The sequence below is a fragment of the Aquarana catesbeiana genome, linkage group LG07, assembly GCF_042186555.1.
Source record: "Aquarana catesbeiana isolate 2022-GZ linkage group LG07, ASM4218655v1, whole genome shotgun sequence".
NCBI lineage: Eukaryota > Metazoa > Chordata > Amphibia > Anura > Ranidae > Aquarana > Aquarana catesbeiana.
The window spans coordinates 21,501,352-21,514,547 of NC_133330.1; the positions used below are offsets into that span (position 1 = coordinate 21,501,352).

Consider the following 13,196-nt stretch of genomic DNA (forward strand, 5'->3'; position numbering starts at 1 on the left):
CGCAGGAAAGTGACTTGTTAGCAGAAATTGTAAACGCGAATGTTGTTCTGTTTTGTAGCGGTTCAGAGTGAGCGGAAACCATTTGACATTCAGCGGGAGAAGCCATCCAACTGTGCGGCATCAACGGAAAAGATCTACATCCGGAAAGACCTGCGGAGTCCGCTTATAGCGACGCCAACATTCGTCTCCGACAAAGATGGTGGGAGGTTAGACATAATGTACACTGATTGTTTGTTTTGTTTTTTTTATCATGTATTTTTATTTTGTTTGTATGTGGTTGACAATATCTGTTAGTGAATTGATTAATATACAGTAAAACCTTTGGATTCCGAGCATAATTTGTTCCAGAAACATGCTTGTAATCCAAAGCACTTGAATATCAAAGTGAATTTCCCCATAAAGAAATAATGGAAACTCAGATGATTCGTTCCACAACCATTTATTCCTAGGTCCTTCAGTTTATAGTCCATATAAAAAGATTATAGCAATGTGATCAGGTTGTGTAACCATAAAATGTCCATCCACAAATGGAAGCCTCCACAAGGGGATTAGACGCAAAATCCAGCAGGAGCTCCAGAGAATAAAAAAGAGAGGCGCCTCTAAGTGTAGCAATATGTTGCTAAATGTTGGACCTTCATTAAATGTAACCATATTGCTACACTTAGAGGCGCCTCTCGTCCCTTTTTTTACTCAGCTGTGACGTGACGCTACTTGTATATCGAGTCAAAATATATTAAAAAATTTAGCTCGTCGTGCAAAACGCTCTCAAACCAAGGTTATACTGTATATGTCATGGTGATCATCTGTATTAGTAGAGCTTACTGGAGCTTGTTTATTGGAAGAGGGCTTCAAGTTCTCAGGTTATCTTTATATACTTGGTCTCTGTTTTCTTTTCACTTTGCCCAATCGGTGTGTTCGGATAGCCACCACACCCCCCCAGTTTTTTTTTTTTTTTTATTTATACTTGCCCAACCACACTCCCTTGCTGCTTTCACAGGTGGGAATGACATCACTGCCCTCCGCCCCTTTTCCCCTCCAACATGACAGCCTGATGATTGGCTGCTTCAGTAATAGCAGGCTCCACCCAGCTCCGTCCAGGCCACGCTGCCAACACGTTTTGGCCTGCCCTTGGGGCTTAGTTATGGAGCTACTAAGCCCTGTGTGTGTGTGTGTGTGGGGGGGGGGGTAAAATGCGTCAGCCAGCATGGCAGGGGCGGAGCTTTGCTGAGGCTGCTTTTACGCAAGGGACTGTCAGGCGTGTTCAGGACTGCTCTTTTGTTGATTTTTAGTACACTGAGCCGGGATGGGCTCTCTTCAGGCCAGCTCCCACGGTGTGTGCCTCCAGATTGGGATGAGGGAGGCCGGAGCTGCACCGCTAGTTTTCTTAAGCAGATTAAGTATACATGCCTGGGGGGGAGGGGGGGGGGGGTTGGTCGCTACCCTACATACATAGGGTAAATAGGCAAAGGGCCCTTTTCAAAGTGGTTCTAAAGTCTAATTTAAAACTGCTGGCCAACCTTATAACTTACATATACAGCGGCAGAGCGGGGTCATGTACCCGCCCCCTCTCTCTCCTCCTTGGCTCACTGGCTGTGATTGACAGCAGTGGTAGCCAATGACTCTCATGCACATCTCTGGATGAAAATCAGGCTCAGGTAGGTATTTGGGGGGGGGGCTGTGCAGAGGAGGTTTTTTCACCTTCATGCAGAGAATGTATGAAGGTAAAAAACTTTCAACCACTTTAAGACCCCCTTTCACACTGAAGGCGCTTTTCAGACGTTTTAGCTCTAAAAATAGCACCTGAAAGGCACCTCTCAAGCCAAGCCTCCCCAGTGTAAATGCCCGAGTGCTTTCACACTGGGGCGGTGCGCATGCAGGATGTTAGAAAAAGTCCTGCAAGCAGCATCTTTGGGGCAGTGGAGGAGTGGTGTATACACCGCTCCTCCACTGCCCCTGGCCATTGAAATGAATGGGCACCACTGCCGAAGCGCTGCTTTTTGGGCGCTATTAACTCTTTCCTCAGCCGTTAGCGGCCGAAAAGCGCCGCTAAAACTAGCGGCGCTTTACCGCTAAAACTAGCACCCCTTTACCACCAACGCGGCCGCACTAGCAGTGCGAAAGGGGTCTAAAGTAACGCAGTGCCGCATAGCAAAAGAAAATGGTCTGGTCATGAAGGGGGGGGGTAAATCTTCCGAAGGGCAAGTTAATTTCAAACATTCATAGTAAACTCTCCCATCCATCCAGTTCTCTGCTCTTTATTTTGCGGAGAAATCACTTTGAAAAGGGCAGCTGATTCTTGTAGCTTTTTACTTACTGGAGTCCATCTGCCCTTAGCTCAGGCATAGAGGCAGGAAGGCGTTCTTAGCTGAGAAATCCCCTCCTCCTTATGAAGATTCCTGGGATGTTTGACATCATTTGACTAGATCTGGAAGCCAGGAAGTAACTGAAGAAATGTATAAAAAAAAAGAAAAAAGTTTAAAACAAGTAAAAATATACTTTATCAATCTACTAATGCTAGCAGCGTTAGGATTAAAAATAGTCGATGTTGATTGAGAGTGTGACGTTGCGCTTTAATGCATTCTTGGAATTTAAGATTAAAAACACCCAACTACCTTTCCCTACCCACCCCCCATCCCTAAACACTTACCCGGCTCCTGTTGCCACTCCCAGCAGTCTCGGTTGCAGCGCCGCACCCTTTCCTGGTCTCAAAGGAGTCACCGAGGGCAATGGAGCGATCGGCTCACTACTGCTGTTGGTCACACACCTGTGAGAGGGAGTAGGGGGCGTGATTTGCTGGCACTGTGTGTGTCTAATGAAGCACACAGCCTAGCTCAGGAACGCGCCTGCATGGGTGCCTCCTTGGCAATTAACTTGCTAAGAAAGCACCTGGAGAAAGGAGACGCTGACGGCGCCGGTGGAGGACTGTCAGAAGAGGGAGGTAAGGGGTCTTTCTTTGCAATATTGTTGCACAGAGAAGGTAAGTATGACTTTTTTTAAAATAAAACTTGAATAAAACAAAAACATGAACAATGGCCTTTGGTATCACTTTAAATGTTAAATGGAATGGGAAGCACATGATTTGTGAAAAGAATACAAAAAACTCCTTGCTTTTATAATAACATGTTGCAACATATATTACGGAGGAGAATATTCAATTGGATAAGCAGCAGTGAACTGAAACCTGATTGGTTGTTTAGGTTGATGCACTTAGTTCGGTCATTGCTATTTGGTTGCTTTGTTGAATGCACACCTGCCTGTGTACCATGACCATTAAAGAAATATCCATTTTTCTGTGTTAAGACAATCAGGACTTCTCGATCCGGGTATGCTGGTCAATATTCAGCAGCCGCTTGTAAGAGAAGACGGCACTGTGGTTCTGTCTGCAGACGCCAAGGTGAGTCCAGTAATAACTGTAACTATTACTTTATACTTGATACCCATTAATCCCTTTAAATAGTTTTCAGTTCTTGGGGAATCCCTAGTAAAATAACTCATTGGGGTCAATATGAGGAATGTTCCTTACATTGGTGGTCAGTGGGAAGAATGTTCCTTACATTGGTGATCAGTGAGAAGAATGTTCCTTACATTGGTGGTCAGTGAGAAGAATGTCCCTTACATTGGTGGTCAGTGAGAAGAATGCTCCTTACATTGGTGATCAGTGAGAAGAATGTTCCTTACATTGGTGATCAGTGAGAAGAATGTTCCTTACATTGGTGATCAGTGGGAAGAATGTTCCTTACATTGGTGATCAGTGAGAAGAATGTTCCTTACATTGGTGATCAGTGGGAAGAATGTTCCCTACATTGGTGATCAGTGAGAAGAATGTTCCTTACATTGGTGATCAGTGGGAAGAATGTTCCTTACATTGGTGATCAGTGAGAAGAATGTTCCTTACATTGGTGATCAGTGAGAAGAATGTTCCTTACATTGGTGATCAGTGGGAAGAATGTTCCTTACATTGGTGATCAGTGAGAAGAATGTTCCTTACATTGGTGATCAGTGGGAAGAATGCTCCTTACATTGGTGGTCAGTGGGAAGAATGCTCCTTACATTGGTGATCAGTGGGAAGAATGTTCCTTACATTGGTGATCAGTGGGAAGAATGTTCCCTACATTGGTGGTCAGTGGGAAGAATGCTCCTTACATTGGTGATCAGTGGGAAGAATGTTCCCTACATTGGTGGTCAGTGGGAAGAATGCTCCTTACATTGGTGATCAGTGGGAAGAATGTTCCCTACATTGGTGGTCAGTGGGAAGAATGCTCCTTACATTGGTGGTCAGTGGGAAGAATGCTCCTTACATTGGTGATCAGTGAGAAGAATGTTCCTTACATTGGTGATCAGTGGGATGAATGTTCCTTACATTGGTGATCAGTGAGAAGAATGTTCCTTACATTGGTGATCAGTGAGAAGAATGTTCCTTACATTGGTGATCAGTGAGAAGAATGTTCCTTACATTGGTGATCAGTGGGAAGAATGCTCCTTACATTGGTGATCAGTGGGAAGAATCTGTACTTTTTGTCCCATATGTGATAAAAAAAATAAAATAAAAAGTTAAGCAATGGAAATTACATCCAACCACATAAACCCCCCCCCCCCAAAAGAAAATGCTGAAGCCCCCCCACCCCCACATATACACACTTATGAACATAAACGCACATTTTGGGGGGCGCCTACACATGAAAATGTCATTTGCGATGCACATGTTGCATATTGCCACGCACCCCGGAGTGAGAGCAATAATTCTAGTACCAGACCTCCTCCGTAACACTAAACTGATAACATATAGGGGCCTTTAGAAGCGCCGCCTATAGAAAATATAGGGGTACTGAAGTTTGTCAGCATTTCACGGGAGCAAACAAATTTAGGGCTTGACATGTTGAGTATCTATTTACTCGGTGCAACCTCTGCTTTTTTTTTTTTTTTTTTTTTCAAAAATGTGGGTAGTTTATTGCGTTTTGTGTGTTTTGAAATTCACTTTAGTGTATTGTTTTACTGAAATTTTGCATTTCCTAGGCCAGTGTTTCTCAACTCCAGTCCTCGAGGCACCCCAACAGGTCATGTTTTCAGGCTTCCCATTATTTTGCACAGGTGATTTGATCAGTTTCACTTCCTTAGTAATTACCACAGCTGTTTCATCTGAGGGAAATATTAAGTCACATAAAAAAAAAATTGGAATTACCACTATTTCATTCTCTAGGGTGTCTGCTTTCAGAAAATATATAATGTTTGGGGGGTTTTGTGTAAACTTCAGGTCTAAAATGATTTTTTTTTAAACGTGTGCAAATAATAAAAAAAAGAGCTCTGGCAGCGAAAAGGTTAAACAGTGACAAACTTCGGTACCCTAAATTTTCCATAGGTCATTCTACAGGTCAACCATTTAGAGTTAACTGTGAATAATAGACCTAGAATTATTGCCCTCACTTTTTTTGGGGGGGGAGGGAGGTTAGGTGCTTAGGTGTAACCAACCCCTATGTCAGGGATATGCAGTTAGTGGACCTCCAGCTGTTGCAGAACTACAAGTCCCATGAGGCATAGCAAGACTCTGACAGCCACAAGCATGACACCCAGAGGCAGAGGCATGATGGGACTTGTAGTTTTGAAACAGCTGGCGGTCCGCTAATTGCTTATCCCTGCCCTATGTGATTGGAATTTTGCTGTGACTGGTCTCTTTATTGAGCCATCACCCCTAATGTCTCACCTGCCCATCACTGATGCTAAAAGGGAGCAGATTTCACTCCATTAGCTTCTGCCACAGTGGCATGAAAGTGATCGATCGGCTTCCATGCTATCCCAGTGTGGGTAAAAGAAGGGTAATTGCACTTTTTTTTTTCTTTAAATGCATGTTTTCTAAATCCCTAGACGGAAGCCAGTCAGGGTGGACTGGGAACTCTGGCAAACGTTGTCAGTTCGCTCGCCAATCTCACTGAGTCGGAAAACAATGGGGACAGTTCAGATGCCCAACCAGAGGACCAATTCTCCAGTGAGATCACACGGTGAGTGCCTGAAGATTGTGGCTGTGATTAGTGTGCAGAGAATGTGAATTGTGTCCCTGTGGCAAAGCAGTACAGACACTAATGACCGGCCTACTTTTCATAAAAGATCAGGTCCACAACAGGTTTGTGTGTTTTGATCAGAGTAGGGAAGGGTTCAGGCACCCTATTGGTGATCAATGCACTTCGGAAATATGGCAAGGAGATCTTCTCCTGTCCCTGATGTGGCTGTGAAAGGCTAAGCTTTGTTTTTCAGTGGCTCTGCTGTTATCCACTTCCCGACCATGTTGTAGCCATCTTTTGGCTATAGCTTGGTTGTCCAGTTCTGGGAGGGCGTCCATGGAGGTCCTCCCAGAATCACACCACCTGCGGGGGCCTCTGGGGTGCGCAGACGGTGCGCTCTGTGATTGCTGTGTCCTTCAGCTGATCACAAATCATGGGAAAGGGCCAATCGCAGCAGCCCTTTACCATGTGATCAGCTATGTCCAATCACAGCAGTTCACATGTAAACAAACTCGCTTATTATCGGCATTCCTTTTCCTCATGCTGTCACAGCCTGAGGAATGAAGAGCCGGTAGCTGGTAATTCTGACAGGGCACATTTACACTGATAATCAGGGCACTGATTATCAGTGCAGCCCCATCTGTGCCCATCAGTGCCTCCTCCGTGCAGCAGCATTTGCAAAATTTTGTAACAGAATTTTATAACAGAAGGAAAATCTTTTTTTTTTTTTTTTGTCTCTTTTTTCACTTGTTTAGCAAAAAGATAAAAGACCCAGTGGTGATTAACCACTTGCTGACCGTATGACTTAAATATACAGCGGCACTCCTGTGCAGGATCACATTCCTAGTTTGTGACCCTGCTCTTCCGGGTCTGGGGCACGTACACGTTCTCCCACTTTGATTGTACACTGCGGGAACTGCAGACTCTATGTCCGCCGGCACCCGCGGATCATTGGGCAGAGAGCCAGAACAGCGACCTGCCTATGTAAACAAGGCAGATCGCCGTTTTGTCAGTAGGTAAGGTATTGTTCCTGCAAAGCAGGAACACGGATCTATGTCTTCCCTTCGTCAAAGCACCTCCCCCCACAGTACACAAGCACTGGCTAGGCACACAGTTAACCCCTTGATCCCCCCTAACCCCTTCCCAGCCAGTGTCATAAGTACAGTGACACTGCATATTTTTAGCACTGATCACTGTATTGATGTCACTGGTCCCCAAAAAGTGTCACTCAATGTCCAATTTGTCCGCCCCAATATCGCAGTCCCGGTATAAGTCTCTCATCACTGCCATTACTAGTAAAAAAAAAAAAAAAAATTCCTTAAATATAACCCATAGTTTGCAGACGCTATAACTTTTGCGCAAACCAATCCCTTTACGCTAATTGGGATTTTTTTAACCAAAAATATGTAGCAGAATATATATTAGCCTGATGAAGAAATTTACATTTTTCATTGGATATGTTCAATAGCAAATTAAGAAAACCGTTTTTTTTTTTTTTTTTTTTTTTTTTCAAAATTGTTTTTTTTTTTGTTTATAATGCAAAAAAAACACAGTAGTGGTCAAATTCCACCAAAAGAAAGCTCAATTTGTGGAAGAAAAAAAGGACATCAATTTTATTTGGGTACAGCGTCGCATGACTGCGCAATTGTCAGTTAAAGTAAAGCATATCGCAAAAAATGGCCTGGTCATGAAGGGGTGGGTAAATCTTCCAGAGGTCAAGTGGGTAAATACCACCAAATGAAAGCTCTATCTGTCTCAAAAAAATTGATAAAAATTTCATATGGGCACAGTGTTGTATGACATGTGCAATTGTCATTCAAAGTGTGACAGCGCTGAAAGCTGAAATTTGGCCTGGGCAGGAAGGGGGGGGGGGGGGGGGTGAAAGTATCCGGTATTGAAGGGGTTAAATAGGGAACTTGCTTCCAGCCGGTGACAGAGGTAGCTTGGGTGCAAAGCCTTAATGGCATGCCACAGTCCTACAAGGAAGAGGGAAGGGGTTCAACATAACTGAATTGTTGGGTCTATAAATTGCTGCTATAGATTTGCAAGTGTGACGTCGCCCATACTAATAAAATGCACCATTAAATATTAAATAGTATCTACCAATTGATTCATCTGGTTTTGGTGTTGTGCTTCATATAAAGTCCCACTATTCCCTTTTTTTCCACAGTAATAAAATACCACTCTTAGGCCTCATTCACATGAGCATACTGCAGCGTGCAACGGCCGTGTTTGCCCACATGGGTATCACAGATGTTCTGTGCATCCCGTCCCATTCCTGTCTGTCTGCATTCGGAGCCGTGCGCTAGCATGGCTGTCGATTTGGGAACAGTGGCTGTGTCTGTGCAGCCTCTGCGTTCAATCGACATGAATGGGACTGCCTGCACAGGGATGCACTGAACACCTGTGCATCTCCGTGTAGACAAACTCCTCCCTCGCAGGGTGTACGCTGTAGTACGCCCCATGTGTTTGATACCTTATAGTGTGTGTGTGTGTGTGTGTGCTGATACTTTTTTTTTTTATATCACACATTGAGATTTGTCCACTGACTCTCGTAGGGCTTTTGATACGTTAGCAAAAGCACTTAACGCGTCAGAGTCAGCCGGTGGACAGAACCAGCCGGAAGCAGACGGGATGGACCCAGCAGCCGGAGGGAACATTCACGTCATTAGCCGGGATCAGGCCACCCCTATCCTGGAGGTGGAAGGACCCCTTTTGTCAGACACACACGTCACATTTAAGGTAGGTGGCGATACCCCCCCCCCTTAAACGTGCATGTTTTCTAAGGCCGCCACCCCATAGGGTTTGATGTCCTCTACATCTATTTTTCTTTTTGTGTTGCAGCTAACTATGCCCAGCCCGATGCCGGAGTATCTGAATGTACATTATATTTGTGAGTCGGCTTCCCGCCTGCTTTTCCTTTCCATGCACTGGGCTCGATCTATTCCTGCCTTCCAGGCCTTGGGGTAAGTCTGGTTCGTCACCTCTTCAGCTAATAGCTAGTAATAGGTCTGTTGCTGTGTTACAGCAGTTTAAGACTTCATGTATTACTTTAAAGTGGTAGTAAAGTAATTTTTTTTGAACTTGTACCTACAGGTAAGCCTATAATAAGACTTACCTGTAGGTACAGTGTATATCTCCATACTAGCATATTGTGCCATTGCCTTGCAGGGGATTTTTAATTTTTTTTTTTCTAAATGCTGCGTTTTTCTACTGTTTCAACCACTTCAGCCCCAGAAGATTTTACGATACGGCACTGCGTCGCTTTAACTGACAATTGCGCGGTCGTGCGACGTTGTACCCAAACAAAATTGACGTCCTTTTTTTCCCACAAATAGAGCTTTCTTTTGGTGGTATTTGATCACCTCTGCGGTTTTTATTTTTTGCACTATAAACAAAAAAAGGAGGGACAATTTTGGAAAAAAAAGCAATATTTTTTCTTTTTTGCTATAATAAATATCCCCATAAAAATATATTTAAAAAAAACCCCAAATTTTTCACCTCTGCGTTTTTTAAAAATTTTTTGCGCTATAAACAAAAAAAAGAGGGACAATTTTGAAAAAAAAAGCAATATTTTTTTATTTTTTGCTATAATAAATATCCCCCAAAATATCTAAAAAAAAAAAAAAAAAAAAAAAAACTATTTTTTTCCTCAGTTTAGGCCGATATGTATTCTTCTACATATTTGTGGTAAAAAAAAACGCAATAAGCATATATTGATTGGTTTGCGCAAAATTTATAGCGTCTACAAAATAGGGGATTGTTTTTGGCATTTTTATCATTATTTTTTTTTTATTAGTAATGGCGGAGATCTGCGATTTTTATCAGGACTGCGACATTATCTCGGACATTTTTGACACTATTTTGGGACCATTGTCATTTATACAGCGATCAGTGTTATAAAAATGCACTGATTACTGTGTAAATGACACTGGCAGGGAAGGGGTTAACCACTAGGGGGCGATGAAAGGCTTAAGTGTGTCCTAGGGAGTGATTCTAACTGTGGGGGGTGGGGGGGTGGGCTTCAACACACACGATCACTGCTCCCGATGACAGAGAGCAGTGATCTCTGTCCTGTTACTAGGCAGAATAGGGAAATTCTTTGTTTACATAGGCATCTCCCCGTTCTACCTCTCCGTTACACGATCGTGGGCACCTGGCGGACATCAAACAGGGACGTACCTTTATGCCCTTTTGCCCACCAGTGCCATTCTGCCAATGTACATGGGCGTGCACTGGTCGGCGTGTGCGCTCTGGTCGGCAAGCGGTTAAGTATGTTTCCCTTGATATTCAAAGCTAATCAGGGCTGTTTTAGAGGACGGTAAATAAAATAGAGGAGTATTGGAAGAGTGGAGAAGTTTAAAAACAAAAAAACTACAGAGCTGTCCCAGCACTCGGCATTGTAAGCCAGCAAGGGGGCCCTAATTAAATCTGGTTTCTAACATTTTAAAAGGTTTAGTTGCATAAATTTGCATGTACAGTTAGGTCCATATATATTTGGACACAGGCACAATTTTAGTTTTTTTTTGGGTATTTACCAAAACATATTCATAGCTATAGTTATATAATAGATATGGGCTGAAAGTGCACACTCTCAGGTTTAATTTGGGGGTATGTACATCCAAATTGGAAGAAGGGTTTAGGAATTGCAGCTCTTAAGAATAGCCACCCCCCCCCTTTTTTTCAAGGGACCAAAAGTAATTGGACAATTGAATCAAAGGCTGTTTCATTTTTCTTTTCTTTTTTTTTTTTTTTTTTTTTTACATTTTCAGTCTTTTTTCGTTTTATAAAATAAAAAACCCAGAGGTGATCAAATACCACCAAAAGAAAGCTCTATTTGTGTGAAAAAAAAATATTCAAATTTCATTTGGGTACAGCATTGCATGACTGCCCAATTACCAGTTAAAGTAGCGCAGTGCAGAATAGCTAAAAAAAATGCCCTGGTCACGAAGAGGGTAAAACCTTTTTGGAGGTCAAGTGGTTAAAAGAACGCATACTAGTCCATGGGGTCCAGAGTTTTCTTCTTTGCAGCCAAAAATTTCCCTTGCACTTCTCTCCCTCCATGGTACCACCTTGGATCATGCCATCACATTTTAGTCCTGTCACGTATGTCTCTCTCGGTAATTTTAAACTGGTTTACATTTGGCATGTCATTTTTTTTGAGGGGGGGGGGAGGGGGAGTGGGTGTACCTTGCTTTTGAGAGGGACTTCCTGTTCTACTTCCTGCTTCCATCTCTTGGCCGCCTAGTCGATTCCTCCTCTCCCCCTCCCTCTCTGCAATCTTCTGGGACACGTCACAGGTCACAGAAGATTGCCTGGCCACTAGTAGAGCGCAGGGCGACTGCCCACAGTTGCTATGACGGTAGCAGGGAGAGGAGCGGGGCTCCGTGCGACTACATCGCTGGACCGCGGGACAGGTGAGTGTGTGTTTTATTGAAAGTTTTATTAAACTAAAAAACAAGTGGAACTCCGCTTTTAAGCTGCTGCCTTTTTTTTTTTTCCTTTTACATCACATAAACTAGTCCAGGTTGGTGTTTCCTCTCCAGTGAGAACTAGTGCAGCAAACCTTCCCCTAATGGGGCCCGTACACACGATCCGAAAATCGGATAACAGATCGTCTTTTTTTTTTGTTTTGTTTTTTTTGTTTTTATTTTTGCATGCTAGACGCATATCAAAAATAGAGAGGTCTCTAAAGTTTCAAAAATTCTTGTACGGCAGAATAAAAAATCGGAAGTGATGTCATGTGTTGCAGTGTATTTCTATTGTATTTTCGGACAACTATACCGATTAAATGAAAATTGTACGATCTGGTAAAAATTTTCCTGTTTGCCCGATCGGATAATATCGGAGGAACTGTTGTGATCGGCTCTCGAAAAGCTCTGTACTAACGATCAGATTATCATACGATCGCTTCGCAAGCAGTATTTTTCGTTCTGATTTTCGGCTCGTGGTGTACGGGGGCCATAAGAGTCAACCTGACCCATCACTCTACTGGGAGCCTGACCCCGCACCAGATGTATGAAAAAATGATTTAATGTCTAATCCAAACTGTCCAAATTATTTTCCAGGCAGGATTGTAACACCACTCTCGTACGTGCCTGCTGGAATGAACTGTTCACGCTCGGCCTTGCACAGTGTTCCCAAGTGATGAGCCTCTCCACCATCCTGGCCGCCATTGTTAACCATCTACAGAACAGCATACAGGAAGGTACTGGTTTCTATAGACATATATGCTGTTCCATATTTTCACCACAGAATCGCATACATATTCAGATTTGTAAAATCTTCCTTTAGGCCCTGATTCACACCTATGGCATTTTTAGTGCTTTTTTGCATTTTGCAGATTTGCACTACAGTCCATTTAACATGGTTTCCTATGGAACACGTTTCTGTAGTGTGAATATGCAAAATGCAAAAGCACTAAAAATGCCATAGGTGTGAATCAGGCCTTATGCCGCGTACACACGAGCGGACTTTACGGCAAATTTTGCCCGGCGTACTTTTCGACGGACTTTACGACGGGCTTTCCGAATGAACGGACTTGCCTACACACAATCAACCAAAGTCCGACGGATTTGTACGTGATGACGTACGACCGGACTAAAACAAGGAAGTTCATAGCCAGTGGCCAATAGCTGCCCTAGCGTCGGTTTTTGTCCGTCGGACTAACATACAGACGAGCGGACTTTTCAACCGGACTCGAGTCCGTCGGACAGATTTGAAACCTGTTTCATTTCTAGGTCCGTCAAACTTTTGAGAAAAAAAAGTCCGCTGGAGACCACACACGGTCGAATTGTCCGACGGACTCCGGTCGCCAGACCAAGTATGCCGTAAAGTCCGGTCGTGTGTACCTGCTTTTGAGCGTTTCTGCAGTGTTTTTTGCGGTGCTTGCCGCGTTTTTGAACATGCGGTTTGCGTTTTTTGTTTTTTTTAAGTGTTTTTTTTTTTTCTTTTTATACTGTATACAGTGTAAAAAAAAAAAAAAAGAGAAAAACCCCGCAAAACGCGGCAATAGCGCTGTAAAAACGCGGTACTTGCATTTTGGATGCGGGTCCATTGAATTCTATTACATACAAAACGTTGCATTTTGCATGAAAAAAAGTCCCCGACCCTTTCCAAAAACGCAGAGGCACAAAAATACATTGATGTGAACATGTTCCATAGGAACCGATGTTAAAAAAAAATTCCCATGCATTTCTGCAA

The 13,196-nt window shown here is 43.3% G+C and overlaps 1 protein-coding gene across 2 annotated transcripts in view; it reads left to right on the plus strand.

Moving 5' to 3' along the window:
* NR2C2 (nuclear receptor subfamily 2 group C member 2) overlaps positions 1-13,196 on the plus strand; it is a 66,584-nt gene that overhangs the window by 34,579 nt on the left and 18,809 nt on the right. For both annotated transcript variants that reach the window (XM_073591747.1, XM_073591748.1), the window contains exons 6-11: positions 59-206; positions 3,301-3,394; positions 5,860-5,993; positions 8,552-8,735; positions 8,838-8,959; positions 12,062-12,201. In XM_073591747.1, coding sequence (XP_073447848.1) covers positions 59-206; positions 3,301-3,394; positions 5,860-5,993; positions 8,552-8,735; positions 8,838-8,959; positions 12,062-12,201 — 822 coding nt within the window. The remainder of the gene's footprint in view (positions 1-58; positions 207-3,300; positions 3,395-5,859; positions 5,994-8,551; positions 8,736-8,837; positions 8,960-12,061; positions 12,202-13,196) is intronic.